This window comes from Neoarthrinium moseri (genome assembly GCF_022829205.1).
Source record: "Neoarthrinium moseri strain CBS 164.80 chromosome Unknown scaffold29_Wmoseri_CBS_16480, whole genome shotgun sequence".
Taxonomy (NCBI): Eukaryota; Fungi; Ascomycota; class Sordariomycetes; order Amphisphaeriales; family Apiosporaceae; genus Neoarthrinium; species Neoarthrinium moseri.
Window position 1 is genome coordinate 433,793 of NW_026055143.1, and position 27,781 is coordinate 461,573.

The window sequence follows — 27,781 nt, forward strand, 5'->3', positions numbered from 1 at the left end:
GATGTCCGTTGACCTCCCGTCAGCCTGCCGCCATAATGACTGAAGCTGGCGCCAACGGTGCTGCCCAGACGGCCATTGACTTTCCCTCGACCAAGGCGGATTTGAGCTCTGCTTCCACCAGCAGGCGCATCACCCGCCTGCGGTCGCTTGACGACAGCGTCAATCAGAAGTGTAAGCCGAGCCCGCCCCGTGCCCTGCTTGTGCCCATAGACTTGAGGTTGGTCTGGGAGCCCCGAAGGGAATGTGCACTGATGCCTCGAGTCCCACAGCTGTCGACCATGCCTCGATACCCCGACTGCTGAAGCTCCTGTTCGACACCCACCCGCTGTACGACGACAGACCCTCCAGGCGTGCCGCCCAGACGTGCCTGGCCTCCGTCTTTGCGACCGTCGACGACTCCAAGGTCCTCGCCCCCTTCGTGACCGCTCTGCGCATCGAGTCGCAAAAGCCCGGCATAGCTGCCAAGAATGCCTTTGTCTTGGTCGAGTGGTGCTGCCTGCTGCTGAAGGGCCTTGCCGGCACATCCCTGTACGACAAGTTTGGCCTCGACATCATCCACGCCAATGCTGCTGCTCTCGAGAGATGTTTCCAACCCCCTTGCCGGCCCTCGGTGGCCCAGTCTGCCATTGTCATCACGCGCCGAGCTCTGCGAGCCGCCTTCTGGTACAAGGGATACAGGGAAAAGGCTGTTCAGGACGCCATCCAAGCTCTGACGGCCAAGGCTGGCCAGCCGACGACGAGAAATGCTGTCATGCTTGGTGTCGTGGCTGGCGTTTGTTCGCGCCAGGACCAGGCAAAGGCTACATTTACCGAAAAGAAGGCCGACTACTTCACATTTTTCACCCGAGAAATCATTGGCTCGCGGACGGCCGTGCCAGACCATCTGGTCGGTGGCCTTGGCGATTTCTTCCTGGACTTTGTGACCCTTGATGACCTCAACAAGGACGTGATCCCCCCCATCGAGAAGGGTCTCCTGCGTGCCCCTGAGGTCGTGCTCGACATCGTCCCGGCCATTGTCAAGTCCCTTTCTGAGAACATTGATCTATCAAGTATCCTCGGCGGCCGTCTCATGAAGCCGCTGTTATCCAATGCAAAGTCTAGCAACCCTGCCATTCGGCAGAACGTCTTGAACACGTTCAAGGCCGTGAGTGCCAAGAGCCACGACGTTAAGATGTTGGAACAAGTCGCCGATGAGATTCTGGGGCCACTTAAGACGGGAAAACTGGCTTCGGCCGACCATCGTGTCCTGCATTCTGAAATGCTAGCCGTTATCCCGCTATCGGAACCCATCGCCACTAAAATCACGGACTCACTCCCAGCCGCCGCCGCCAAGGAAGGTAACGAGGCCGCATTAGCAGCTGAGCTTACTGTTATTAGCAGAGCTGTTTCTCATCAGCTGCGCCAGGGGGTGGCCTTGGCGAAACCGGTTGTGGACGCCTTCGTGAAAGGCTTATCCGACAAGAAGATCAATGCTCGTCGGGTGTGGTTATTGAAGGTCGGCGATATTTTGACCGACTCTTCTTCTCCTGCGAAGGCTGTGGCCCCCAATGTTGCCAAGTTTGCCGAAGCCGTGGCAGTACCACTCTCTGATACATGGGCTGAAATCCTCAAGAATCCACCGGCAGCGGTGCAAAGCAACTTGATCACCGGAGCCTACATCTTCACTACTATTACCTTCCAAACGCTCATCCATATCGAAAGTGACAGCATCAAAACCATCCTGAAGAAAGCTGCTGTCTCGAAAGAAAGTCTTGTTCTTGAACCAAAACCTTCGTTCCTCCTCAATCACCGTATATATGGGCGGTTATCGTCTGAGGATGATTCAAGATGGTGTCTGTCGGCATTGGCGGCTGTCGTTGCGGACTTACCGAAAGCTACACCCGCCGTCCGATCGGCGTGGTCCCAGGGCTTCATTTTCCTGTCCTCCTCGCCCACCGTTCCTCCGCAGATACGGAAGGAGACAGGTGAGGCTCTATCCAAGCTATACGCCAATGAACCAGCTCTCATCTCTGAGGCTGTGATTGCCGGACTCTGGCAATGGGTCGAATCGACCGAAGTTGCCGAAAAGGATAGTGTTGTCGCCGCCGCCAAGTTTGATAACACTCATCTACACGCCATTTTGCGATCCATTTCTCTTACGAAGGAAGAATTTGCAAAGCTTGGTCTTGAGCCCCAGCCAGAAGTCCTGGAGAAACAAATGTGCTCCCTCCTAGTACTGTCTAGACCAACTCTCATTCCGCGATCAAGCTGGATTGATAATGTATTGAGGGTCGGCCTGGATCCCGGTAGCCTTGCACTTCGTCACGAACAAGATCTCCTCCAGGAGATCATCGCAAAGACAAATGACAGTCGGAAGGTAAGTCACTTTCGATAGTTCGTCCCATGCACATCTAATTCCAAGCTAGGTTGGATCCATCAAGACAGCCGCCTGCCAAGCTGCAGCAGATCTTGCCTTTGTGGCGCCTGAGACAATGATTCCAAAAGTCATTGAAATGATCCGTAAGGACCTAGACCCTCAGGATCTCAACGACATCGGCCCAGTAGAAGCCGCCATCTTCCGCACACCCGAAGGGACTGCTTTCATCGATGTGCTTGCCAAGAATGCTCAGACCCTGCCCAACAAGAACACCAAGGACTACGATACGCTCAAGTGGGAGGAAGAGCTTCGAAGTCAGCTAGCGGCCAAAAAGGGCACTCAGAAGAAGCTCACAGCCGATGAACAAGCCAAAGTTAACGCCCAACTGAAGAAGGAGTCGGAGATCCGCAAATCCATCCAGCAGATTGAGGCCCGGCTACTCCGTGGCGTCGGTATTATCCAGGGACTGATTACTGGTCCACCCACCGACACAAATCTCTGGATGGGCCCTTCGGTAAACGCCTTACTGAAAGCAATGGAAGCCGGCGCGTGCCAGATCACCGGCGACTCCGCCCCATCGGCTTATCTTGCTTGCGCCGACAGAGTCACCAGCCGCCTAGGGTCTATCCGACCGTTTATTGGTGTCGCAACTCTTCGAGCTTTGGGCGTTACTGGGCTTCCAGAGAACTTGATTGAGGAAGGCCTTGAGGAGCTTGTGACCAGAGTCCTGTATCGCCTCCGCTTTGCAGGAGAACAGCGAGCTTTTGATGCCATTTCGGTGGTTTATATCTTATCCCTCATGTTCCTTGTCCTACAAAAGGGTGGATTCGCTGCTGCTGGAGATGACCGTGATGCTCAGGTCGTTCTTGCGATTGAATTCATCTCATTCCATACAAACGTATGCTCTGACGAAGCTATTCCGCGGTCTGATCTGATCTCAACCTTGATATCTTCTATGCAACGGTATAGCCAGCACTATAAGATCATCAAGGACTGCTTCTCGGATCTGATTCGCTGCGTAGCTCCCAACATCAGCCCTTCCGAGATTGCTGTACTCGTCAAGGGTGCAATTGTCCCAGAAACTTCTGTGAGGGAAACAGTGCTACAGGCTATCAGCGCAGAGGTAGACCTAAGCGAGCTTGACTTTTCTGACGAGATCTGGCTGGCTTGTCACGATGACAATGAAGAGAACGCGGATGTCGGAAAAGAGATCTGGGAAGAGAGCGGCTTTAAGCTCTCAGAGGACGTCCCATTCAGAATGTTACCGTATACTGAAAGCAAGGATGCTCAGCTACGACGGGCTGCCGCGCGTTCTCTAGCCAAGGCCTGCAAATCATCACCTGCTACCGTCGATGAAGTCTTGACGAAGTTGAGAGCTTCCTATGTGGAGTTTGCTAAACCACGCGTCCCACAATTGGACAGGTACGGAATGCCAAAGAAGTCAGATTTGTCAGATCCGTGGGAAGCGAGACATGGCATTGCTTCCGCTTTCAAGCAGCTCGCCTTTAATCTTGAGAAGGGACAACTTGACGGATTCTTCAGTTTCCTGATTGAGAAGGGGCCCTTGGGTGACAAGAACGATGGCGTACGAAGCGAGATGCTCGATGCTGCTATCGCCGCTATCGACCTGCATGGACGAGCCCTGGTGGATAAACTGATGAAGATGTTTGAACGTACTCTTGAGGCTCCAGACAAGGGATCAGAAGCTGGAGACAGGGTCAACGAGGCGGTAATCGTCATGTACGGTGCTCTTGCAAGGCATCTGAAACCAGGCGACTCGAAGATCCCGACCGTCATCGAGAGGCTCCTGGCTACCCTAAGCACTCCATCTGAAGCGGTGCAGTTTGCGGTCGCCGAGTGCTTGCCGCCCCTTGTACGTACCTGTGGCGACAAATCTTCGAAATACTTCGACCAAGTGATGAATACTCTCCTCAACTCAAAGAAGTACGCAGAGAAGCGTGGCGCCGCCTACGGGCTGGCTGGTCTCATTCTGGGAAGAGGCATCTCAGTCTTGCGAGAATATCGTATCCTCATAACTCTGAAGAGTGCTACTGAGAACAAGAAGGAACCGCAGCAGCGCGAAGGTGCTTATCTTGCCTTCGAATTAATGCCGCTGATTCTCGGACGCCTTTTTGAGCCCTACATCATCCAAATCGTTTCTCAGCTACTGACTGGGTTCGGTGACAGCAGCGCAGATGTCCGAGATGCTTGTCTTGCTGCCGCCAAGGCCTGCTTTGCGAAGCTGAGCTCGTTCGGAGTCAAGCAAATCTTGCCCACGCTGCTTTACGGTCTCGACGATGATCAGTGGCGTAGCAAGCGAGGTGCATGTGAACTTCTGGGTGCCATGGCGTACTTGGACCCCCAACAACTCGCCCTGAGTTTGCCAGAAATCATTCCGCCCTTGACAGCGGTGCTTAACGACAGTCACAAGGACGTCCGATCTGCCGCCAACAAGAGTTTGAAACGCTTCGGCGACGTTATAACCAACCCTGAGATTAAGTCGTTGGCGGATATCCTTCTAAAGGCCCTCAGTGATCCCACTAAGTACACCGATGAGGCGCTGGATTCTCTTATCAAGGTGCAGTTTGTGCACTACCTAGATGCTCCGTCTCTAGCTTTGGTGACAAGAGTACTGCAACGAGGTCTGGGAGACAGATCCAACACCAAACGGAAGGCCGCCCAAGTCATTGGTAGTCTGGCGCATCTTACAGAGAGAAAAGACCTGGTCGCTCATCTGCCAGTCCTGGTCAGCGGTCTCAAGCTTGGAGCGGTGGATCCCGTACCTACAACACGCGCGACCGCTTCCCGTGCATTGGGATCACTTGTTGAAAAGCTCGGCGAGGATGCTCTGCCAGATCTGATTCCTGGACTTATGCAAACACTCAAATCCGATACCGGTGCCGGAGACCGTCTCGGTTCCGCTCAAGCTCTGTCGGAAGTTCTTGCTGGACTCGGTACAACAAGATTGGAGGAGACACTTCCAACCATCCTGCAGAATGTCGAAAGCGCCAAACCCGCAGTCAGAGAAGGCTTCATGTCGCTCTTCATCTTCTTGCCGGTGTGTTTCGGTAACAGCTTTGCCAACTACTTGGGCAAGATCATCCCGCCCATTCTGGCTGGACTTGCTGATGACGTCGAGTCGATCCGTGAGACTGCTCTCCGCGCTGGTCGGCTGCTGGTCAAGAACTTTGCGGCCAGGGCTGTTGACCTTTTGCTACCCGAGCTTGAGCGCGGTCTAGCAGACGACAGCTACAGAATCCGTCTCAGCTCGGTAGAGCTTGTGGGCGACTTGCTTTTCAATCTCACAGGCATAACTGGGAAGGAAGACGCAGAGGATGAGATTGAGCAAGCTAAGGAGGCAGGTGCCTCGCTCCGTGAAGTGCTCGGGGAGGAGAAGCGTAACAAGGTTCTGTCTGCGCTCTACATCTGCCGTTGCGATACTGCAGGTGCTGTCCGCTCCGCAGCGATCAGTGTTTGGAAGGCTCTGGTCGCATCTCCAAGAACACTCAAGGAGCTTACGCCTACGCTTACTCAGTTGATCATTCGTCGCCTTGGCAGCTCCAACATGGAGCACAAGGTCATCGCTAGCAATGCGCTTGGCGAGCTGATCAGGAAGGCTGGTGATAGCGTTCTCTCGAGCTTGCTTCCTACCCTAGAAGAGGGGCTTCAGACCTCGACGGACATTGATGCTCGTCAAGGTATTTGCTTGGCGTTGAAAGAACTTATTTCATCAGCCTCGGAAGAAGCTCTGGAAGATCACGAGAAGACGCTCATTGCAGTCGTGCGTACTGCGCTCATTGATTCCGACGAGGACGTCAGAGAGGCTGCTGCGGAGGCCTTCGACTCGTTGCAGCAGATCGTTGGCAAGCGTGCTGTGGATCAGGTACTGCCGTATCTTCTCAGCCTTCTGCGATCCGAGGCGGATGCCGACAACGCCTTGTCTGCTCTTCTGACTCTGCTTACTGAGACAACCCGGTCTAACATTATTCTACCCAACCTCATTCCCACCCTCATTGCTCCGCCCATTTCGTCATTCAATGCCAAGGCATTGGCATCCTTGTCCAAGGTTGCTGGTGCGGCTATGAACCGCAGGCTGCCCAATATCATCAACTCTTTGATGGACAACATTGTCAATAGCGAGAATGACGAGCTTCACCAGGAGCTTCAGACCTCATTTGATACTGTCATTCTGTCAATTGACGAGTATGATGGCTTGAACACCGTTATGAATGTTCTCCTGTCACTTGTCAAGCACGAGGACCACCGCAAGCGTGCCAATACCGCATACCGAATGGCCAGCTTCTTCGAGCAATCCACGGTTGACTACTCGCGATACAACCAGGATATTATTCGGTCCATGTTGATATCATTTGATGACAGAGACAAGGACGTTGTGAAGGCGGCGTGGACAGCGCTTAGCGCCTTCACCAAGAAGCTCAAGAAGGAGGAAATGGAGGCATTGGTGCCGTCCACCAGACAGACTCTCCTACAAGTCGGCGTTTCGGGACACAACCTGCCGGGTTTCGAGCTGCCCAAGGGTATCAACGCTGTTCTTCCAATCTTCCTCCAAGGTCTCATGAACGGTACTCCCGATCAGCGAACCGCCGCTGCATTGGCTATCTCGGACATTGTCGACAGGACCAGCGAGAACTCACTGAAGCCCTTCGTCACCCAGATCACTGGCCCGCTTATCCGTGTCGTCTCCGAGAGATCAACCGACGTCAAGGCTGCTATCCTGCTTACTCTCAACAACCTACTGGAAAAGATGCCGGCAGCATTGAAACCCTTCTTACCCCAGTTACAACGTACTTTCGCAAGGTCATTAGCCGATACCACCAGCGACCTTCTCCGTTCTCGTGCAGCTAAGGCTTTGGGCACACTGATCAAGTTCACTCCCCGTGTTGACCCACTAGTCGCGGAGCTTGTTACTGGATCCAAGACTTCCGACTCTGGTGTCAAGACTGCCATGCTGAAGGCCTTGTATGAGGTCGTCAGTAAAGCTGGCTCCAGCATGAGCGAAGCTTCACGCACCGCTGTTCTGGGCTTGATTGATACGGAAGCGGATGAGACCGACACTGCCATGACTGTGACCAACGCTAAGCTGCTGGGAGCACTGATCAAGAACGTTCCCACGGACGTGGCCAGCTCCCTCCTGAAGAACCGTGTGACCACAACGCACTTCAGCACTTCCTCAGTACTGGCCCTCAACGCCGTCTTTGTCGAATCCAAGGAGGCCTTGCTTAATAGTCCTCTTGCGGAAGACCTGCCCGATGTGCTTTGCCAGGGCATGTCAAACAAGAACGTAAGTGACTCAGGGCGTGAACTAATTTTTTCCTGTATGGTCATGATGGCTAACATTACTAATAGCTTTTCGTTGCTGATAATGCAATCCTTGCCACTGGCAAGTACCTTCTGTCTGTAACCCCAGCGTTCGAGCAGACGAAGCCTATCTTCTCGACTCTGGCTACCATTGTCGGCCCGGGCAATCCTGGTGACAGCCGCCGTCTAGCTCTTGTGGTCATCCGCACAGTCTGCAGGCACAATATGGAGCTTGTGCGTCCGCATCTTCCACTCCTTGCAGGCCCGATATTCGCCTCCGTCCGCGACCCTGTGATCCCTGTCAAGCTGGCCGCAGAAGCGGCGTTCATCGAGCTGTTTGACGTCGTGGAGGAGGAAGGCAAGGTGTTTGAGAAGTTCGTGCAGAGCCCTACTGGCCAAGAAATGCAGCCAAACACCAGAAGGAGCATGGGCGACTACTTCAAGAGAGTTGCTTTGCGACTCGGCGCTCAGGCGCGCGAGAGGAGAGAGATGGAGGGATTGAGCAACGACGAGGCAGAGGATGAGAGGGAGATCTGGAGCGTTGGTCAGGTCGAGACTGGTGGGGGTGTGTTCAGTCAAGACTAGATGTGCTGTAACGACGTTGAGGAAGACGTGGGTCTGTGCATATGAACGAGCCATAAAAGGGGTCATGACGCATTTTGTGGTAGACAAAATATATTTCACGATTACATCTGGAGCATCCCTTTCTTCATCAACGGCAGCACGTGAATGTATCTGCATGCTCGTGTCACGCTGGACTTCCGCCACTGTTTGAATATATTCTGAAGCTGATTGGTAAATACCTCCCGTGAACAGCGAGATTAGCTAAAGAGCACGCGCAGATGATATTGCAGCTACCCATCACGCTACGAAAGAGAATTGCGTATCATCCTTCTTTCGTCAGGCATATCATTTTTGCATTTATGATTATTCATATCTGCGTATTGCTCTTCATGATGCGGCCTGAACGTGACGAACCATCTCCAACGTCCTTACGTCTCGAGGCTGCCTGCTTTTTCTCGCCCCTTTTCGTTCTGAGTTATTATATCTTACAGGTAAGTATGACACAGAATACCAAAATCGCTGGTTAATGTTGTTAGCTGTAGCTGCCAGTTCTAAAATATGGTCGGTACAGTAGCTTCCATTGGTGAAAGTTGTCGGGTTTGATAGGGTCTAAGTCACAGTCAGTCGAACTAGCACTGCACAAATTGACTTTCATTATAGCAAACATGGTTATAGCTAATGATCGATGATAATCAAGTAGATCCATGGTCAGTATGTCAAATCAAAAGGCCTTCAATTATTTGTGAAACACTTGGTGCTCATGATGTTGTAGAATGTCGAGGCAAGTTCCCCAAATCTCGCATCGCTAACTGGATCCTTACTGCCTGAGCCCGGCGTCAATGCTGCCACTCAACTGCATTATGCGCAGCTGCGCAAATGCAGCGCCACGTCGGAAAAAAAAAAGGCTGCCTACCCCGCAAGATTTTAATGACCACTCTTTTTTTTTCTCTCGCAAGCCTCGTGAGCGTAGACTCGGCATCGCAACACTCTGTTCTGCTCGCAAATAATTTACGTCCTTTAAACAAAACATTCCCGCCTCAACTCACAACTCCTTCCGTCACTATTCTAGCCTTGTATGATATGGGTAGCACTCAGAGAGGTAATGACGGTCAGTTCCCCTATGACGTGTAGCGATCTCTGATAATAAGGGTCGTCTCCCCCACAGGAATGGGAGCACAAAAAGAGCCGTTTGAATCGGCGGATGAGAGCTCAAGACACTCAAGCGCATATTTAAGCAGTAGAGGCAGCACTTCATCGTCGTTTTCGTCGCGAGATATCTATCTGGCCAGTAAGTCATCCCAAGAGTTATACTTTGAGCAGCGGCTGAGTGGTTCGATAAAAAGATCGCAAGAGATCCTCCACATATAGGGGCTCAACCGTCGTTCACAATGGGGCCAGCCGGTCTTATGATGCCCACGAGCCCTACCCAGGGTACGAAAGCATAAGATACAGCAAGTCAGGCGGGTCAAACCAGCAAAGCAGAATAAGATCTCAATCAATATATGGAGATGTGTCCACCTTGCCTCTGAGCCATCTCAACGCCAAATTATCGTAAGTAGATCCCTCTCCCATTGTCACTCATTGTGCTAGTCACAAATCAAGCGCGGAGCGAAAATTCAGACATGCGCCCTTTGCAGGGGCGTCTAAGGCTTCGTCACAAGATCCGGGGTTGACATTGAACTCAAGCGATCAACAGATTTTGCGCCCTGAAGGAGCATATCCGAAAGGGCATAAAATGACTCGACGTCCATCATCGCTTTCACTCGGACAGGTAAGTCAAAAACGTGACGTGACAGAACAACACGTCCCCCGGCAAATGCGACAGTTGGAAAGAGGCTGTAGTCACAAGACTGATATATGATGCCCTCGCCACAGGGTAAGCGTTGTATTTCGTTACACACTAATTTTTCTGTCCAAGAAACTCGAGAATATGACGATATCATCGCCCTCCACGAATACCCACAATGTTCAAGACATTACTGGTACCGAAGCAGCGTGTCATGCGCCAACAGCTATATTCAGTGCCAAACTTTCCCAAACAGTCGAGGTAGCTCCCGATTCAACATTACCTTCTCATCAGAAATTTCAGCTCCGAAATCACGGGGTTGTTCACAGCCAGGAGATTCATCACCAAGGACCAGCAGAGAAAACAGTGCTCACCAGAAATGGTAACTATCCAATACCCGTGTATGTCGAAGGTTTTCTGACACTATACAAGTCAACTATGACTCTTCTGAGCCAACTAAGAAACCAATCGACAAGTCGTCCGAAAGGGAAGCGAGTCGGGATTCCGCTGATAGGCGATCTGAGATAGGTAGCTGTGAGACCCAACAAGTTTATGTTCGAGATGTGGAAATCCGCGATCAAGATTCAGATGAGATCGAGCACACAGAACTGCCTTGTGAAGAGCACAGTCACACAAGGTTGTGTTTGTCTCATTCATCTTCAGCAGAGTCAGATGCGAGTTCGAACCCGAGCTCCTTTGAGGAAATATCCCCCATTACCGAAAGAAAGAAAAAGATTGTTCACAGTATTGTACACCAAATTACTCGATGGATGCAAAACCAGTTCGGAAAACACGGGAGTGGCGCTACTACAGAAGGCAGCGAAGCGTTTCCACTAGCAGATAGCACCCCAAGCAACAGTGGCAATACTAGGAACGAATCCACGCAGAAAAAAAGAAAGATCAACGATGATAAGGGTGAAGGGGGTGACAGAGATAGCACAGATGATGAAACAGGAATTTCAAAACCGGCAGGTACCAAAGGGAAAGGCATTGCGGTTTCAAAACTCGCTTGTCCCTACTACAAGTACAATACTTCCAAGTACGCTACTTGGCCACAATGCTGCGGCCCTGGTTGGGATACCGTGCACCGAGTGAAGTCAGTCCTCAAAGACCTATCGGATTTGTTTGTAACTGAAACGGTGTAGGGAGCACCTCTATCGCCGGCACCGGCAGCCGCGGTTTAGGTGTAAGCGCTGCTGGCAATCATTCTCGGATGATATGCAGTTGGAAAATCACCAACGGGCTGAGAACCCTTGTTCCCTACAGGAAGCCGAGCCGTGTGAGGGATTCGATGATTGTACAGAACTACTTCTGCGGAAACGCAAGAAGGGGACGAAGGAGGTGTCAGAGGTTGAGAAGTGGAGAGAGGTTTACACTATCTTGTTTCCGGATACCCCAAAAGATGAGATCCCTTTTCCCTGTGAGTCGTTGTCCCTGGAACTCAATGATGCGTGTATAAGTAACGGATGTGAAGACTATGAACAATGCGATGCCCACCGACCCCAGCCCATCTCCAACGATCTGGCACAATATGAGCAATTCTTGCTTCGCGAAACCCCTCCGCGGCTAAGAAGGTTCCTGGAGCATGAACTGGAAAACAATCTCAACATTATCGAGGAGAGCCTCAAGAGGAAGGTGATGGAATGCTTCAAGCATCTCCAAGTCGAGCTCCTGCGCGAGTTCAGGTTAACTCAGCCGATTGCAACATCTGAATCAGCCAATTCCTCCGAACAAGCACCCATTCAGGCGGATCGCGAAACAGGTATGGAGGCTTCTCCCAACGACAGCTGGCTCACCAACTTGGACTTCGACAATCTAGCATGGGCGGCAAATGAGGAACTAGACTTCGGCATCCTGGATCCTTTCGCTATGCTTGGGGACGCTGATTTCGCAGTCAACGGCGGAGGTTTGATTGAAGACATAATGGCCAATTCTGAGTCGAACGCGGAAAAGATTGCGCATGATTCCGGCTATGGGTCAACTGGCAGCTGAGGTCAATGTCAGCAATGCAACTGAGGAGTAAGCAAAGGTGGATATCTGAGTCCTTTCGTACGTCATGTGATTTACATTGGGCACTATCACTCCTTTCAAGTAAAGGACATGCTAAATGCTCTAATGTGACTAACACATGTATTGACACGGCGAGTTACGCATTTCTTTCAAATCGCCGGGTGTAAGTTACAGAATGGTAGAGGCAACTAAATATAAACAAATCCGAAAGGGTATAGCATCTAAGTAAGTATTTCCGCTAGTCATATGCTACTCGTACGCGAGGATCTTGGCAACTGCTGCTTCCGCGACAATCATAACCATTGCCTGAAGGTTGCCGGTGGGGAGGTCAGGGTGAATACTGGCATCGGAAATAAACTGGAGGGCTTGTTAGCAACTCAATTAAAACAATGAATACACAAACATTGTGTAAACATCATGAATCTCATCTATGTGTGTGCGTGTCCATGTAACAAAGAGGGGGAGCTTACCAGGTTGTCAATTCCGTAGACCTTGGTGTTCAGGTCCACAACTGACGTCCCATTCTTACGGCCGTCGTCAACGCCCATCTTCGCTGTGCCGGTGTAGTGGATTCCGTTTGTGAGAGTGTCAAGGATGGCACTCGTGTTAGTGTACGTCTGAAGCGTCAACCCCGTGGATGGTGCTGTGATGGCGTCTACCATCTGCTGAATGAAGAGCTCTGCGGCGTCCACATCACCATCGGTTTGGAGGTAGGGCGATTGTTCGAAGAAAGTGTTTCCATTCTCATCCATTCCCAAGACTCCAGTGGAAGTCAAGCCATGCGTCATGTACGCGGTGATGCTGAATACGCCAGTAACTGCTGGTGCGCAGGACCCCTGGTAATACCGCGTGATGCCATCGCTGCCGACATTTGACGTGAAGAAAATGGCACGGTGCTTTCCTTCAGTCAACACTCCCGAGTTTTGACGCTCGTACAAGTCGATCGAAGACGTGTCGGTACCGTTCAGAACGCTGGTAGCGTCGAGAGGGCCCCATGTACCGTTGGTCTTGACCTCGATGGAGAAGATGGGGTGGTCCATCAGGTTCGAGCCCACAGGTAATTCGACCCAGTCATTCTCAGGGGGCAGTGTCACGTTGGCCTTCTGGGCATTCAAAATCTGGGATCTAGGCCCAATACCGGAATTGAAAAGGATGCGCGGAGTAGACAAAGCACCAGAGGACAGAACCACTCTTCCGTCCTGGGCAAGTCTGATGATTTGGCGGCTGCCCGAAGCAGTCTCGACCTCGACGCCGGTGACCTGAGAACCTGACCGTACCAGGCGGATGACCTTTGTGCCAAGCTGAAGAGTGAAGTTCTCGCGCTGCTGGGCAAGAGGCAGGTAGGTGCGAACAGGTCCTGCGCGCTTCTCGTCCTGGATGTTCCACGCCGGATGACTGTAAACCTGGAATTTCTCGTTCGGTTGGTCGATCATGTCCACAGAGCTCCAGCCAAGGTTGTCGAAGAAGTTGGACAAGACTGAGTACAGTCCGTCGTCGTAGTGCTTGCCATCGGCGGATGGTAGAGTCGAGCCTGGGTTCCGCTCGTACAGTCTATCGGCAGCAGACGCAACATCCTCCCACTGCCAACCTTGCGGCCAATTTTCGAAATCGCGCTCCGGAGGGTGCACGAAAACCATGTAATTCACCGTAACGCCGCCACCCAGCACACAGGCTGCGTAAGACGGCGTGTCTTGGCAAATATACTCTTTCCATACGTCAAGCGAAGCAATGCCTGCGGACAAGCCGGGAATGTCGATTTCAGTGAGGGTGTCGTTCCAGCTGAGAGTGTGATTGGAGCCTGTAGCAACGGTAGGTCCATATCCTCGTTCAATCAATAACACTTTCTTCTGGGCTTCGGCGAGCCTCTCAGCAGTGATGATGCCGGAAGGGCCACCACCCACAACAATGTAGTCGTAAAGCTGTTCCTGGCAGGAAGCAGACACGCCCAAGGCCAGGCCCAGGCCCGCCAGGCCCTCAAGTAGAGAGCGTCGCATGGTGAACGAATGAATGCCTAAAGATCTGGACCCTTGAGTTGACTGGGCAGCACTGAATGGAGTGCCAAAATCTTACGGTACCCCGTCTTGATAGTTGCGAGACACCCATGGCTACTTAAGCGACTGGCGACGTTCGTCATCGCTTGTGACAAATACTTACAAACTTCCCTGGCATGCTTGTTTATCACCAATTTCCGAGTGTGCTCCGTCCAGAAACCCACCTGAAGGCCTGCCAGGTTTTCGCGTTGCAGTCAGTAATCGGCATCTAAACCTTCGAACTTGGATACTCCTTGCTCTTTTCAACGACTAGCTTCGCGCTAATCTTCACCAAAGTCCCGAGAACTCTGGGCTTAGTCATAGCATCAATCTGATAATGAGGCCCATTTGGATGTCGCCAAGTCGCGAAAACGTTTAAGGCGGGAAGCCGGTTAACAGTGGGGTTTGGCTTCGGCACCTGCGTCAAATTTTCTCCTTTCGCTGCCCCTTACTGACTCGTCTGCTTGGCCGATGAGCGATTTGATAGATTATTAACGTCTTACACATCACTCCAGCGGCTGACAAACTAACTACTTGACTACCGTGAAGGCCGTTTGTTGAGAGCCAACTGGGGCTTAACGGTTGTCATTTTGATATCCACGCCTCGCCCCCGATAAAGTGTTTCAGCCGACAACCGACACCCGGGTTAGCGCTTTTAAACCTTGGCTGTATCCTTGGCTTCGCCAAAGCCTCATGGCGTCATGGGCTGAAAAGCGAGGCGAGAAGTTTCGAGGTTTCCCAGGGTCGCGTTCCCATAGAGATTCAACCACTTTGTACTATGGCTATGCCATAGGCCATGCATTCGGACTGTCACTTGTTCAGCTCAATTCATATAGAGCCATCCTGGGCGCTCTACTAACAGACATCGACATCTCACCTACTGCCTTACAATTCGTGACACCAGGTACATAACGAGCTTCATACAAATGGAGAATGTACAGTATCTGAGAATATGCCGATAAGAGCGGGTAAAGTCTTAACCTTGCATTATCATGTTACTACCACCCCACCATGCCCCTACTAGTATTTATAATATGTAACAGTGTTTCTCATTCCACTCATTCATTGCCTTTGCGCCTTCATTTCGTAGAACTCGTTGACCCATTCCGTGAACTGGGCTATCTCAGCAGCCTGGGCAGCCGCAATCGGAGGATGGACCGCATTGTTTAGCAAAAGGTCATTGCAGTGACGGCTTCCCTCGATGATGATGGAGGGAACGTCTGCGGTGCCGTTGAAAAGGCCGCCGGGTCGGAATTCGGAGACCACAGAAGCAGACCGCCAAGGGTCAAATTCGCCATTAGCGTAAAAGAGACGGCTTGTGTGCGTGTTGTACCAGCCATCAGTCCGCTTGTTCACGTAATCCTCTGTAACTCCGCGGTTGCTGGCGAATGTGTAGCGCCCTTCACGCGGAAACCACAAGCTGCACTGACGTTGGTAGTACTCGGCCGTAGCGAGACGCGTCATCACAGTTGGTATGTTCTTTGGCGCACCGCTAGTATTGGCCACCATCAGTATCATGGTCCACAGCTGCTGTTGGAATTTTCTTTCTGGGCAGAGGGGAAGCAAAGTATACGTACGTTTGCCAGTAGAAGAACGGTTCGTTGCACGTCATCCAGATCCATGGCCGGTCGACAGCGCTATCTGCCGTCCAATCTCGGAAGACTTCCATCGATGTATTGTACGAATCAAAGCATTGCACGTTGTTCTCCCCGGACCAGTCTTTGTAGCCATACGAGTCGCAGTCTTGGATATTTGGATTAGTTGCAGCACTGTAGCTCTGGACAAGAAAACTTACAGCCAGGTAAATAAGCTGAAGTAAACCAAGCAGCGAAGTTGGGCAGTGCCTGACTCAAACCAACACCAGTCTCGGTCTGTGCGCCCCCTTCTATGGCATCGCACATTTGGTAAAATGTTGAATAGCCAGAGTAAAGTTGGATGCTCTGCCAGGCCCAGATTGGGGAGGAGATAGCGACAGCAGCATCGTCATCATGCTCCAAGTCCTCGAGAGCAAACATCTTCTTGAGCGCAATCTTGTCTTCGTCCGAGCCATTCACGAAGACGTTGTCCACGTGGTCGATAATAGCTTCGTAGTCGACACTACAGTTCTTTGGCATGCCCTGGTCACGTTGAGTGAGATTCCAGTATCATGGCTCTGTACCAACTTACCTGCTGGATGGGGTAGTAATACTCCCAAAAGTCATAGACGGCCTGGACCGGGCCACTTGTCGAGTGGTAAGCCCAAAAGGTTCCTGGGGATAGCTGGGGGTTGAAGTCAGTTCAACTCTTTGCATTTGAAGATCGGGATATGTTAAACCCACCTTATCAACCCAAGCTGCCAAGGCTCCAGAATAAGATCCGCCGACCCATACCCAGGGCTGTTGTATTGTTAGTGACTCAATTCAGCCTAGCGGAGCCATGATCTTGAACATACAGCATGCTCAGCATTCGTTTGCCCGCTAGTATCAAATGGCAAAGAAACGTTCAGAGCGAATTGTACAAAATCGTCCACAGCTTGCTGCAGCGTCAGGTACTGCAGATGGGCTGTCGTCTGATTTGGGTAAGGGTTAGAAGTTCCCCAATATCGGTCTAATAATATCAGGTCAGTCTCTGTTGGTTGTTTCCCGCAAACTAGATATCATCAACTCACGCTCCACTAAGATGGTTGCGCCGCCCACTGCTTTCCCGATCATTCCAGGCAGAGTACGTTCCGTCAGGTAACCTGTGTACGGCGCAGCAGCGGACTCTCCCGGGGTGAATAGAATAATCTAAATAATATGTAAGCTTGTGAATATCATAATAATCCTCCCGACGCACCGGAGACCCAGGCCCTTCCCAATTTGTAGCATTGTACCAATACGACAAGGAGAACGACCCCAACGACGGGTTCTTATGATCAATCGGCACGGTAAAGGTCCCATTTCCAACGAGGCTGACCTCAGGGTCAAGGAGTTGAGCCATCTCAACCTCGGTCAGACTCATTGGAGGCATCTGCCCCGTAGGGGGAAACACTCCCAGGACACCTTCGAGCCATGCTAGGCCCACCAGAGCACTATACAACGTTGGCCTCATGGCGAAGGATTTGAATGAATCGAGCACCAAGGAAGAGTTGAGATTAAGGCTTGGCTGGTGCCGGGGTACTTTGTCTATTTATCTCTCAGATTGCCCCCGCCTCAGGCTCCAGACTCAATGACCGCACATCGTCATAACGCGCATTAAGACCCAGGTCATACCTAAGAGAGACACGAGATGCAAGGTCCCTAGCTAGCGCCGGCGACTGGCAAGTCTGTCGTCTCTGAGCGTATGCAACGTTCGACACTGGTATCATGGTGAGAAAACAGAATTCGATAACGAAAATATTGAAGTCTTGCATGCATTCAGTTGGACTTAATTGGCTGGTGGAAGGTGACATTGGGACGTTGATCTCTGCTAAGCTCAGCTAGGAAGGTGGTGAGAATGAGGGTCGGGGTCTGAGGGTCTCGTGCGGAAATTGTTTGCTGTACCCAGGCATGTCCGAGTCGCCGCGGTTCGCACCAGTGGACACCACAGGAGAAGCACAAAGAACAGCTCTATACCGGTCGTGCAGCCCTCCAACCACTATTATTGGGAAGTTTGTGCATGCGGGTGGTCCGCTGCCCGCAGCTTACCGCAGTCATGCGGCCTTCCGGTATCCCACCCGGACCGGGCCAGGCGGGAAAGAAAGGGTCAATACCTCTTTCAAAAGTGCCTGTCCCGTGTTCACACACACCATCACCCGAATTATACGCACTGCTTTCACTGTCATGTGGTCAGACTCCCACAGATAACAGCGTTGTATACAGAATAATCCAAGATGAGCTATCGAGATGGGTACATGGCTACCTAGATGAGTAGAACATGATGATCTCTGGCGCCGTAGTATGTACATCACAGGCATTGTATATCCACGGCCAGCACAAACTGATAGATCATCATGTTGTTGAGAAGCTATAAAGTCTTTCAATAATTGCTATAGTTTAGCCCGATGAAAATGCATGCGTCATTTAGTGCAAGTTAATCCATTAGTTTAGAGCTGGCTATAGTATTGTACCGCGCGGCGCTGGACGTGGCTACGCTGATTCCCATAGATGTATAATCAGCGATATACCACTCAGCGGGCTGACTAAAGGACGTAATTGTAATACCCGTACGCACTACAAACATGTGCAGGAGTACTGTGTGAAAGAGCATGTAGGAAGGATTCTATAGCGGCCCAGTTAATATAACACACTGATTGGATGATAGTAACACGCGAAGGATCATTCGGTACGAAAAAGGAAATAAGCTAAGAAAAAAGTAATGATATACGTGACAGAGGATAAGTGGTCGGACTTATAGGAATCTGGCATGGACAGGGATGGTTAAAATGCAAGCTGCAACATTTCAGGAAATCGGCATTCTTTATCGGTGCAGTTCGTGTCACTGAGGTTCCTAACACATCAACCCCGTCGCCTTAAAAACCCTCATTTCTGGCGTGTTAGACACCAATGTCGCAAGTTGGAGCCTTTCCTGCGCATCAAAATTGAGGGCTGTAGTATCCTTCACCATGGCCTACGGCAGACTCAAGTAAAGGCGTAAACAGTCCTAACCGTAGAAGGCTCCCCGATATAATGCTTCATACAGTAGACCCAGCGACCTTGAGGCCATACACGTGGTAATTCTCAGTAGGTGGACGCTCTGGGCGTTGTCCAATTCCAGGGGGCACACTGTCCTCTGTTATTTGACTTTTCAGGGAGGCATCGCTTTGGTCAAAATGGTCGCCTGTCTAGAACTCATGAAACGCGAGCTCTGCGATGATAAAACAGAAAAAGGAAGCAAAAAAGCGTCGCAAACTAGGCCACAAGTGAATCGCCCTGGGAGCTCGCTCCGGATACTCGACTAGAGCAGCGGTCCAAGTTGACCTGCAGTTTGACCACTCTCGGTTCCATATAACCAGGATAAAGGGCATCTGAATGCATATAGATGTGTTCGTCGCAAGCAACGAGTCACTTGAAGGTTTGAGGCATACTTGTGCCCGCTACAGTCCAGGATCAAATTTTGGAATGTGAGTTTTCCAGGTTCAACTCCTCGACGCCACAATATACAGAGCAGTGTGTACAAAATATACATGACCAGCCAGCTATCTTCCGATTATTTTGAGTGAAGATCATCCTCGTCATCGCATCTATCCTAAATAGCTTCCTCTCGCCATTCCCTGAACGTATCGTACACTTTGGCCTGCTGGTCCTCCCGCGTAGGTGGCCGAGAGGCCACAAGGAGTAGCAGCGACCAGCAGTATTAATGATAGCGGCCCTGTGCCCGTTTCGGTATTTCCAAATCGGCCACACTCTCGCGCACCGTCTGGCCCTTCTTGTACTCCTCCTCCAGGGCTTTCTGCATCTCGAAGTCGAGCTGGCGCTCCTTCTTGATCCGCTGCTGCTCCATGTCACGGATGACACCTTGGTGCATTGCCTAGGGGCCAGTCAGTCATCGTGAGATTGCAGCAGTGGAATAGAACAGAGAATATGAATGGACAGGGTTGACATGGTATCACGGGGGAAGAGTGGGAGAGGAGGTATGAGGCAAGTCAGGCAGTCAGTTAGGCGGTGTTGACCGCTCCTTGGGGATCATGAGTCGAAAGAGTGTGAGATTGATGGGGGGGATGTACCTGCTGTTCAAACTTCTGCTGGAAATGTACAAAGACGACGGTGGTAACGGCAAAGAGCGAGGTGCCCAGCAGGGTGAGTTTGGAGGCCCGCGACATGGTGTACCACGGGCGCCTGGGCCAGGTATGCAATGGTGTGAGAGGAGGCGACTCTGGTGCTATGATCCCATAGCACGGGGCAGAAATGGCCAGGCGTTCGAAGGCTGCGAGCGGGTTCCGTTGCGCGGCTGTCGCATTCGCAAATCGCAAATCACACGATGCGAAAGTCGGATTCGATGCAATTGGCGCCGAGCGAGCTTTTGGACCCCTGTGCCTGCAGATTGACGTCGTTCGGCTATCGATAGTGAGCACCACCACCACCCCCAGACCACTGCACGGCGGCTTCAGGCGCCCCCCCAGGTGGGCAACTAGGTGCCTAAGGTTACCTAACCAACCGCTAACAGCACTGGACTTCTGGCGTGGCCGGCCCGGGCTAGGAGGCTGCCAGGCCACCCACCAGCTGCCGGCCAGCCTGCCAAGCCCCCCGAGCCCCCCGGCCAACGGCGACATCATGCCCATGAGGCCTGTAGGACGACAGCTCCCGATAGAGCTACCTTGACATATCCCGTCCACATCGCCTACGTACATCAGACGCATCCCCTCCTCCCACCTTGGAATCTATTGCGCCGCCGAGGGCACCGCATTCACCCCGACAGACTTCCCCCGATTCTGCTCACTGTCACAAGTCACCATGGTACGGCGCGCCCGCTGCATGCTGAGCTGACCCCCCAGCCCCAAGGCCCTCGTCGTTGTTTGGGAAGCTAACCATGGTATCTCTCGCAGTCGGCCCAGAACTCCCAGGGTATCCAGACCCTCCTCGATGTACGCCCGCTCCCGCAGACTACGAGTGCTCACGAAATCACAAGCTAACTTGGTGCCCGGGATGACAGGCCGAGAGAGACGCATCCAAGATCGTCCAGAAAGGTGCGTCGATGCGCTGCTGCCCTGTTGGCGTTGGTGAATACTAGCATCGCCAAAATTCGCCTTGCCCTTGGCTTCTCTTGCTTCGGGCCCCCCTTCATCTCCTACATTCCTCCCTGGGTACTTGACCACCGGCGAAGCTGACTCTTCCCATCGTCCAGCCCGCGAATACCGAACCAAGCGCGTGCGCGAGGCCCGCGACGAGGCCAAGAAGGAGATCGAGGCCTACCGGCAGCAGAAGGAGGACGAGTTCAAGAAGTTCGAGTCGGAGCACGCCGCCGGCAACAAGACGGCCGAGGACGAGGCCAACAAGGAGGCCGACGCCAAGATCGCCGAGATCAAGGGCGCCGGCAAGAAGGGCCAGGACAAGGTCGTCGCCGAGCTGCTGAAGGCCGTCTTCGAGATCAAGCCCGTCCCACCAACGGCTGCGTAAGCGGGCCCGCTGCAGGCGCAGACGCCGATATCTAGACGGGGAAGGTCATGAAATACTGTTTTATTGACACTGCAAGCGCTTCGCCGGCCAGCGCATCAGTCGAAGTCGCGTTGTGAGGGGTCAAGAGAGGCAATATGTGTCGATGGCAGCATGGAGCATTGGGAGGCGGCCACGGAGGGCCCATCGTGTGACGTCGGTATAGAGAGACTATAAGATCGGGCCACCGTGGAGCTGTATAAAGATGGCTGGCCGAGATGGCACGGGAAGACATATCAAGTTGCCCGGCGGCCGAGTCCATGAATTGATTTTCACCTTTTTGTCTTTGTTTCTTTTACAAGCTACTTCTATAACCCCGGACCCCGCTATTGCAGGAACTGGGCCAGCGTCGTGAGCATGTCCCGGGTATCTTTGGTGTCCTGGTTCTCCCCGTCCATCCCCTCCATCTGCTCCTCGATCGTCTGCTTGACCACGGCCAGCGTCTCGTCCTGCTCGGCGAGGAGGCCCTTGATCTTGTTCCTCGCGCCGCCGTCCTCGGCCGCCAGCCAGGCCAGCACCACGTCGATCGTCTGCAGGGAGAAGAGGCCAGCGTCTAGCCGTCGGGAGAACCACTCGTCCGCCATCTCGTCCTTCTCCTCGGCGCTCATCCGCGCCTGTTCGGCTCGTATCGACCCGTCGACGCTGGAGACTCTGGACGCATAGTCGCGCCGTAGCCTGACCAGCTTCACCGTCTTCTCGTAGTCCTTCTCCACAAACTTGGCCAGCGTCCGTATCCGCTCCGCCGAGTTGGCGGGCAGCAACCGCAGCATCGAACTGAAGATGCTGATCAGGTGTTCTGACGTCTGGCCGTCGTTATTCTTCTTCATGAACAGGGTAAACATGCTCTTCAGACCTCCGGCCTCGACCATCTTGGTGCAGACCTCGGCCCCGGACGGCCCACCGGTGGCATGGTCCAGGAGTCTCAGGGACGCCATCTTGCTCAGCTTGCCCTCCTTCAGCATGAGCAAGCAGAGCTCCACGCCCTCGGCCTCGACGAACTTGGTCTTGCCCTCGGGCTCGTCCGCGATGCACGTGAGGGCTTCGAACAGGTTTTCCATGTACTCCTCCTCCTCGGCGCCCTTCTCCGGGTCGCGCCTGCGGTACGGCGCGATCAGCTGTAGCATGATGTCCACAGCGTCCAGCCCGGCCAGTCTCGCTCGGTTCTTGGCGCTGGACTGCACGAGAATGGCCAGGATCTCAGCCGCATACTGTTTGTTCTGGCCAACAGGACTCTCCGTGGCCTGTATCCTCCGTAACAGCCAGTTGACGAGGCTCTCCTGAGCGCATATCCTCTCGGCCGTTGCCGTCCTTGAGCACAGGTTTTCACAGATGTTGAGCGCGTGGTAGATCCCATTCCGATCCACCTCCTCCTTCTCATCCAGCCTCTCCAGGTTGCTCAGAAGCAGGCCGAGCAGGTCCACTTCCAGGGCGGCGTCGATCAGCGCCCCCCACTGAGCATCCTCGGCCGGTACGTCCTCGTCGGTGAGCTCGTTCAGAATCTCCAGCACATCGATCGCAATGTCTGAGTTTTCGTGCGCCAGCAGTCCCACCAGGCTACCCACACAGCCCAGACGCGCAAATTCGGGGTACAGGTCGGGGTGCTCGGCCAGGATGCTCAGGGCCTTGATGTCGGCGTCTAGGTCGGCCTCGCTCTGTATGAACTTGGACGGGTCGTCCTCAAACTTGGCACGCTGCTCGGCGTTCTTGGAGATGCGCTTCTCAAAGTTGAGAGCCGTCCGCCGCAGCCACGGCACGTCGATCTTCTCCTCCTTGAAGTTCAGTTGTCCATCTGCATCGTCTACGTAGTCTAGGATCTCGCGCTGCTGGGCGCTGATACCGCCGCCGAAGAAGCGGCCCTCCTCGTCCTCTGCGCCGTCGTCTTCATCCTCGGGGGGCAGCGAGGGCCCGTAGTCGCCGCCGTCGTCGTCGCCTTCGTCGGGGGGTGCAGCCGGCCCGGCCTCGATGACTGCATCATCCTGCGACGGCTCGTCGTCAACGCGGGCCTGGCGACTCGATTGGCTGCCGTTGAGACGGGCAGATTTGTAGATCTCGTCTGGGAGCGCGCGGAGCTGTGGTCAGTGGGCTTCTGTGCGTGCGAGGCTGACGGTGACTTACTGGGATCCCGCAGAGGGTCGAGCTTGCGTTTGTTGCCAACACCCTGGGCTTTTGTGAGCAATGAATGGGTCAGAAACTTCGATGTGAGTTCAAACTACCTTGAAGAGCTCGTCTATGCTGGTCATTGCGATATCTGTTGCGGCAATGGGGGACACCAGGTGAACTTGCGATGAGGCTGAAATGTCATGAAAGCCGACCGAGCTCGCGACAGAGCTCTGGGTCTGGGGGCTCTGGAACTCCTAGAACACAGTTAGCAATACAGTTGACAAACAGTGCATGAGCGGGATTCGTGCCCAACTTCCGGGCCTTGCTACAGTGTGAGATTGCTACCAGGTACCCAGATCCCGGGGACTAGTGGCCTTCGTCAACGAATCACGGGTCAGTCGCCTAGTCAGGCAAGTAATACATCAATTGCTCGGCGCATGAATCGGGCCCGTCCTCGAGGCTGGAGAATTTCTGTAGAGTGAATGATTGCTGCATGGTATATTCACGTTGAGCTTTCGATTTTTGGTCTGTTTCGGTATCTTTCTAAAACGATAGACGCATTCTGCATAGACAGCAACGACAGCGTTCCATCATGCCACCTACGCTCATCCTCATCCGCCATGCCCAGGCGCTACACAACGTCGAACGCAAGTGCCTCATCTACCATGGCAAGCCGGTGACTGACTCCCAGCAGAGGACTACAGCATCCATGACCCGGATCTCTCCGAGTTGGGCTTCAACCAGCTGAAGGCGCTCAGGGAAAACCTGATGCAGCACCCAGTCGCCCAGGATGCCGGCCTCATCGTCACCAGCCCCATGAGAAGGACCATCCAGACCTCGCTGGGCTCGCTGGATTGGCTGATCAAGAAGGGAATCAAAATCGAGGCCGATGCAAGCTGGCAAGGTACGTGAGAGGGATGTGAGGGAAGCGAGTCGCGACTGTTCGAATTTGGCGTGACCTGGCCTGGTGTCACGTTCCACCTTGGTTCAGAGGTTGCGGGCCCTCGTCCAGGTCCCAGTGCCAGGAACTACTACATTGCGGATGCTTTTCTAAGCAACGAAACACCGCTCTCTTGTAGCACGCTGGTTTTCGTACCAAATACAATCAGCACGATACTGACCTTGGACTCAGAAAATTCGGCCAAACCTTGCGACACAGGAACCCCAGCTCCTGCGTTGGGTGCTGAGTTTCCAGGGGTCGACTTGTCAACCCTGAACCCTGTGTATCCCGACAAGATCACACCGGCTGGTGCGCACTATGCGTACAATAAGAAGGCGCTTCTGGCACGCGGTCAAGCCGCGTTGAAGAAGCTCTACAGCCGTCCGGAGAAGGTCATCGTCGTCGTATCACACTCGGGGTTCTTGAGGCTATGCGTCACTGGCTGTTGGTACTTCAACTCAGATTATCGCATCTTCGAGTTCGAGCCACGGCAGAAAGACGATGAGCCATATCGCTTGAAACAGAGCCTCGAGACCTTGGAGAGAGGAGGTGGCCTGGGGCTAAGCTTCAAGGATCCTGTCGTCTTGGGTAGTGACTTGCCTGACGAAGATAAGACCTTGAACGGAAAGGCAGCATAAAGTAGACTCGCTATCTTAGACCATATAAAGCAAATTTTCTGCGAAACGCCACATTTCCAATTTGGTCCGCCGATTCGTGATCTCTCTTGTGCGTGGTAAGGCCACTTGCCGGATCCCTCCTCGTCGAGGAAAGAAATTCAAAGTGTACCCAAAGAAGACCACTGCTATTTTTGGGGCTGTGATATAACTACTGCGACTATTATCCTCGTTGATTGGTATGCCATCCGTACCATTTTAGATTGACTACATGCTAGAAGGGTAACCACGGTGGAGCCAGTGTTTCCTTTCTATCTCCATAGGTAGCTTGACAGATATTGATGATCAAATAGGCACAGTACTGTTGAAGCTGATACATGGCCCAAGGATTGTCGATGACATCGAGCTTGTTGTGTTCGTCACCGCGGCTCCCAACGCGCTCGTACCACATTTCAGTCCGAGGACAAAGGACTTTGCCATGATGTCCGCCATATATGCCGAAGTATGGGTATGGTCGTTCGGATAATTGGCATTCACGACCGTGGTGCCAAGATTCTTCATGGCTTGGGCGGCGTAGTAGCCATGAGGGACGTGATAAACACCCTTGGCAGTCCCTCCTGCAACCACTGCAGCGTACCTGTAGGCGCCTGTCAGCTATGTTGGCGGCATCTTGCCTGAGACAGGAGATTACCAGGCATAGTAGTCAAAGCGCGAGGGCCCCCAGCTGCAACTGCCGCTCTCACAGATGTTGTTAGGAGTCGCAGAGCTCATGATAACTTTGGCCCCCTTTCCCAGAAACATAGCTGCTGCTTTCTCGTAATAAGCTGGATAAGTGAGCACTGTCTCAGCAACACCATTGTACGTTGTCGAGCACGTCTGAGTTCCTTCGCCGAAGCAGTCTGAGCGCCCATTATCAGTAGGCGTTAGACTTCCGCCGTCATTATGTCCGAACTCAATCACAACCCAATCCCCGGACTTCAGCTTATCCGCGACAGCTTGGAATCGCCCTTCCCGCGTGAAAGAGCGCGCGCTCCGTCCTGCGATAGCATTGTTTTCCACTGCGAAATTGCTCTTGTTGAAAGAATATTGGAGAAACTGACCCCAACCTTCAGTCGACGATCCACCGCCTGTTTTGGCCATTGTCGAGTCACCACACAAATATACGGTTGCCGCTTCTGCATGATGAGCCCCAATAGCCGCCAACGCTACCGCCAGTATAGACCGCATGGCGGTTAGCGAAGCTTCAATGTTATTTACCGCGTTTGAAATCAATTTCAGATATCCAGTATCGCAGCCTGGCCGCCTTGACGACACGCTGATGACACAAGACTTATATTTGGCCACTTTAGTCGCCGCTAAGGTTGAATGAACGACGACGTGGAGGCTACCTTCCGGGAGATCTCGCCTGCATCTGCGGCCGTACGCAGGTAAACTCTGCGAAATTCCCGGGTGTACCTCAATAATGATTAATGGCAGAGTCGAATAAATAAAAGGCGGCGGATCTTCTTTGTCCCCGTGCACTAGGATTGGTGAGAACGGAACACTGGATACCCGAAAGGGCAATGCGGCGACCCTGCTCCAGCACTGCATCCCGGGAAAATTGCCGCCAAGAGAACGATAAATCCCAACCAGTTCTTCCAGTTCTTCATACGGCTCCATGCCTGCTTCAGGTCGGGAGCGAACTTGTGATAACGATATGAGTGCACAGCCCGCGTGAAAATTGGGCACTACAAGCCAACCGTACGCCTCTCTTTGATTCGCAATTACTTAGGCGGCCTCCCTAACACGATAAGCAAAATTCATGACCTGAAACATTGAATTTTAAAACAGTGTCAAATTGACGAGTTGCTAGTAAGATGCTCAAAAGAAGAAGAAGAGAAAAAAGAAAGGAAAAAGAAAAAGAGAAAAAAAAAGGGAAAGGTGGTGACAATGCCCTTGGGTTGGCCATCCCTGGTGATCTTGGATTGCTGAACGCCACTGGTTTATATGGCGTCTTGTAAACTCTGCTTTCACATTCAATTATAACCACTACAGTATTTACGAAGGCGACTCTTTCTGTAAATACATTGAGGAAAATCACACCTCTCGGAGATCTAGTTAGCTGAACCCTGTTGCCGTTGTCTTCACCCAGTAATTTCAAACCAGTGTGACTGTGCACAGACACATTAAAACTACACCCAGGACCAGTGAATCAAGTCGATGTGATACAGATACGTATATATAAAAGGCTGACCCTATAAGCGAGTTTTGTTTAGGAATCACATTAAAGATTACCAGCCAGCCTTGAATTTTCATGTTTCATATGTCCAGCTGTTTGTAATATCTCAGTCTCACAATCGAGGCCATAATTTATTTTTTGTACTTCTCTCACCACGGGAGCCGCGGTCGACAAGCTCCTCTCTGTCTCTCGCCCTTCCCTAAGCATATACCAGTCTCGGGACCTCAAAATTGGCCGAATGGAACCGCTTAGGGTAATGACCGACTTTACCGGTGAAAATACTAACCCTCACGACTTACTCGCATCCGCAAGAAATTCATTTCTTACCTGCACCAAAGAAAAAAATAAAAATAAAATAATCATCAAGCAAGGCGCCGATACTTGGAGCTATCGAGATATTTTGGGCCTTTTAATGCCTTCAGGTGGTTGCGACCTCTAGACTGGGGCGCATTTAGGTTGGCGGTGTTGGGTGAGCACCTTAATAAGAATGGCAACCCAATGGAGAGCTTTGCGGCCTACTTCGCCGTGAGCGCAGTGGCTACTACATGGGCTATCGAGATCGTAGCAAATTTGATTATTCAACACCGGTAAACTTGAACTTTTCTTCCTACGCTAGGATTTACCTTCTGACAAAACGCTGAATTGGAGCATTTCAGCCATGAATAGGGCTCTCGCGACAATACAAGAACGAGCACTCCTATCCAAAGCCAGAAGACGGTAGGCCGCTACAGCGCATACAGTAACTTATGAGAAGCT

At 52.4% G+C, this 27,781-nt stretch overlaps 9 protein-coding genes across 9 annotated transcripts; 4 read left to right on the forward strand and 5 right to left on the reverse strand.

The window, feature by feature from the left end:
- Window positions 1-35: 35 nt before the first annotated feature.
- On the forward strand, window positions 36-8,260 carry JN550_007595 (uncharacterized protein; the record flags this gene model as incomplete). Its single annotated transcript, XM_049319463.1, has 4 exons — window positions 36-171; window positions 270-2,356; window positions 2,406-7,658; window positions 7,724-8,260. 4 exons carry the CDS (start codon window positions 36-38, stop codon window positions 8,258-8,260), a joined length of 8,013 nt encoding a protein of 2,670 aa, XP_049170571.1.
- Window positions 8,261-11,082: 2,822 nt separating this feature from the next.
- On the forward strand, window positions 11,083-12,017 carry JN550_007596 (uncharacterized protein; the record flags this gene model as incomplete). The annotated part of the gene is made up of 3 exons (XM_049319464.1): window positions 11,083-11,121; window positions 11,171-11,203; window positions 11,292-12,017. 3 exons carry the CDS (start codon window positions 11,083-11,085, stop codon window positions 12,015-12,017), a joined length of 798 nt encoding a protein of 265 aa, XP_049170572.1.
- A 267-nt stretch (window positions 12,018-12,284) lies between these two features.
- On the reverse strand, window positions 12,285-14,029 carry JN550_007597 (uncharacterized protein; the record flags this gene model as incomplete). The annotated part of the gene is made up of 2 exons (XM_049319465.1): window positions 12,285-12,392; window positions 12,506-14,029. 2 exons carry the CDS (start codon window positions 14,027-14,029, stop codon window positions 12,285-12,287), a joined length of 1,632 nt encoding a protein of 543 aa, XP_049170573.1.
- Window positions 14,030-15,127: 1,098 nt separating this feature from the next.
- Window positions 15,128-17,134, reverse strand: JN550_007598 (uncharacterized protein; the record flags this gene model as incomplete). Its single annotated transcript, XM_049319466.1, has 8 exons — window positions 15,128-15,557; window positions 15,643-15,808; window positions 15,861-16,182; window positions 16,232-16,324; window positions 16,384-16,440; window positions 16,497-16,651; window positions 16,713-16,830; window positions 16,880-17,134. 8 exons carry the CDS (start codon window positions 17,132-17,134, stop codon window positions 15,128-15,130), a joined length of 1,596 nt encoding a protein of 531 aa, XP_049170574.1.
- Window positions 17,135-19,357: 2,223 nt separating this feature from the next.
- On the reverse strand, window positions 19,358-19,823 carry JN550_007599 (uncharacterized protein; the record flags this gene model as incomplete). Its single annotated transcript, XM_049319467.1, has 2 exons — window positions 19,358-19,531; window positions 19,728-19,823. The coding sequence occupies 2 exons, from the start codon at window positions 19,821-19,823 to the stop codon at window positions 19,358-19,360; spliced, it is 270 nt and encodes an 89-aa protein (XP_049170575.1).
- Window positions 19,824-20,454: 631 nt separating this feature from the next.
- Window positions 20,455-21,117, forward strand: JN550_007600 (uncharacterized protein; the record flags this gene model as incomplete). The annotated part of the gene is made up of 4 exons (XM_049319468.1): window positions 20,455-20,457; window positions 20,547-20,585; window positions 20,654-20,687; window positions 20,846-21,117. 4 exons carry the CDS (start codon window positions 20,455-20,457, stop codon window positions 21,115-21,117), a joined length of 348 nt encoding a protein of 115 aa, XP_049170576.1.
- Window positions 21,118-21,479: 362 nt separating this feature from the next.
- On the reverse strand, window positions 21,480-23,692 carry JN550_007601 (uncharacterized protein; the record flags this gene model as incomplete). Its single annotated transcript, XM_049319470.1, has 4 exons — window positions 21,480-23,206; window positions 23,269-23,311; window positions 23,367-23,507; window positions 23,675-23,692. 4 exons carry the CDS (start codon window positions 23,690-23,692, stop codon window positions 21,480-21,482), a joined length of 1,929 nt encoding a protein of 642 aa, XP_049170577.1.
- Window positions 23,693-23,845: 153 nt separating this feature from the next.
- Window positions 23,846-24,831, forward strand: JN550_007602 (uncharacterized protein; the record flags this gene model as incomplete). Its single annotated transcript, XM_049319471.1, has 3 exons — window positions 23,846-23,904; window positions 23,958-24,157; window positions 24,386-24,831. The coding sequence occupies 3 exons, from the start codon at window positions 23,846-23,848 to the stop codon at window positions 24,829-24,831; spliced, it is 705 nt and encodes a 234-aa protein (XP_049170578.1).
- Window positions 24,832-25,152: 321 nt separating this feature from the next.
- Window positions 25,153-25,947, reverse strand: JN550_007603 (uncharacterized protein; the record flags this gene model as incomplete). The annotated part of the gene is made up of 2 exons (XM_049319472.1): window positions 25,153-25,444; window positions 25,499-25,947. The coding sequence occupies 2 exons, from the start codon at window positions 25,945-25,947 to the stop codon at window positions 25,153-25,155; spliced, it is 741 nt and encodes a 246-aa protein (XP_049170579.1).
- Between the last annotated feature and the right edge of the window lie 1,834 nt (window positions 25,948-27,781).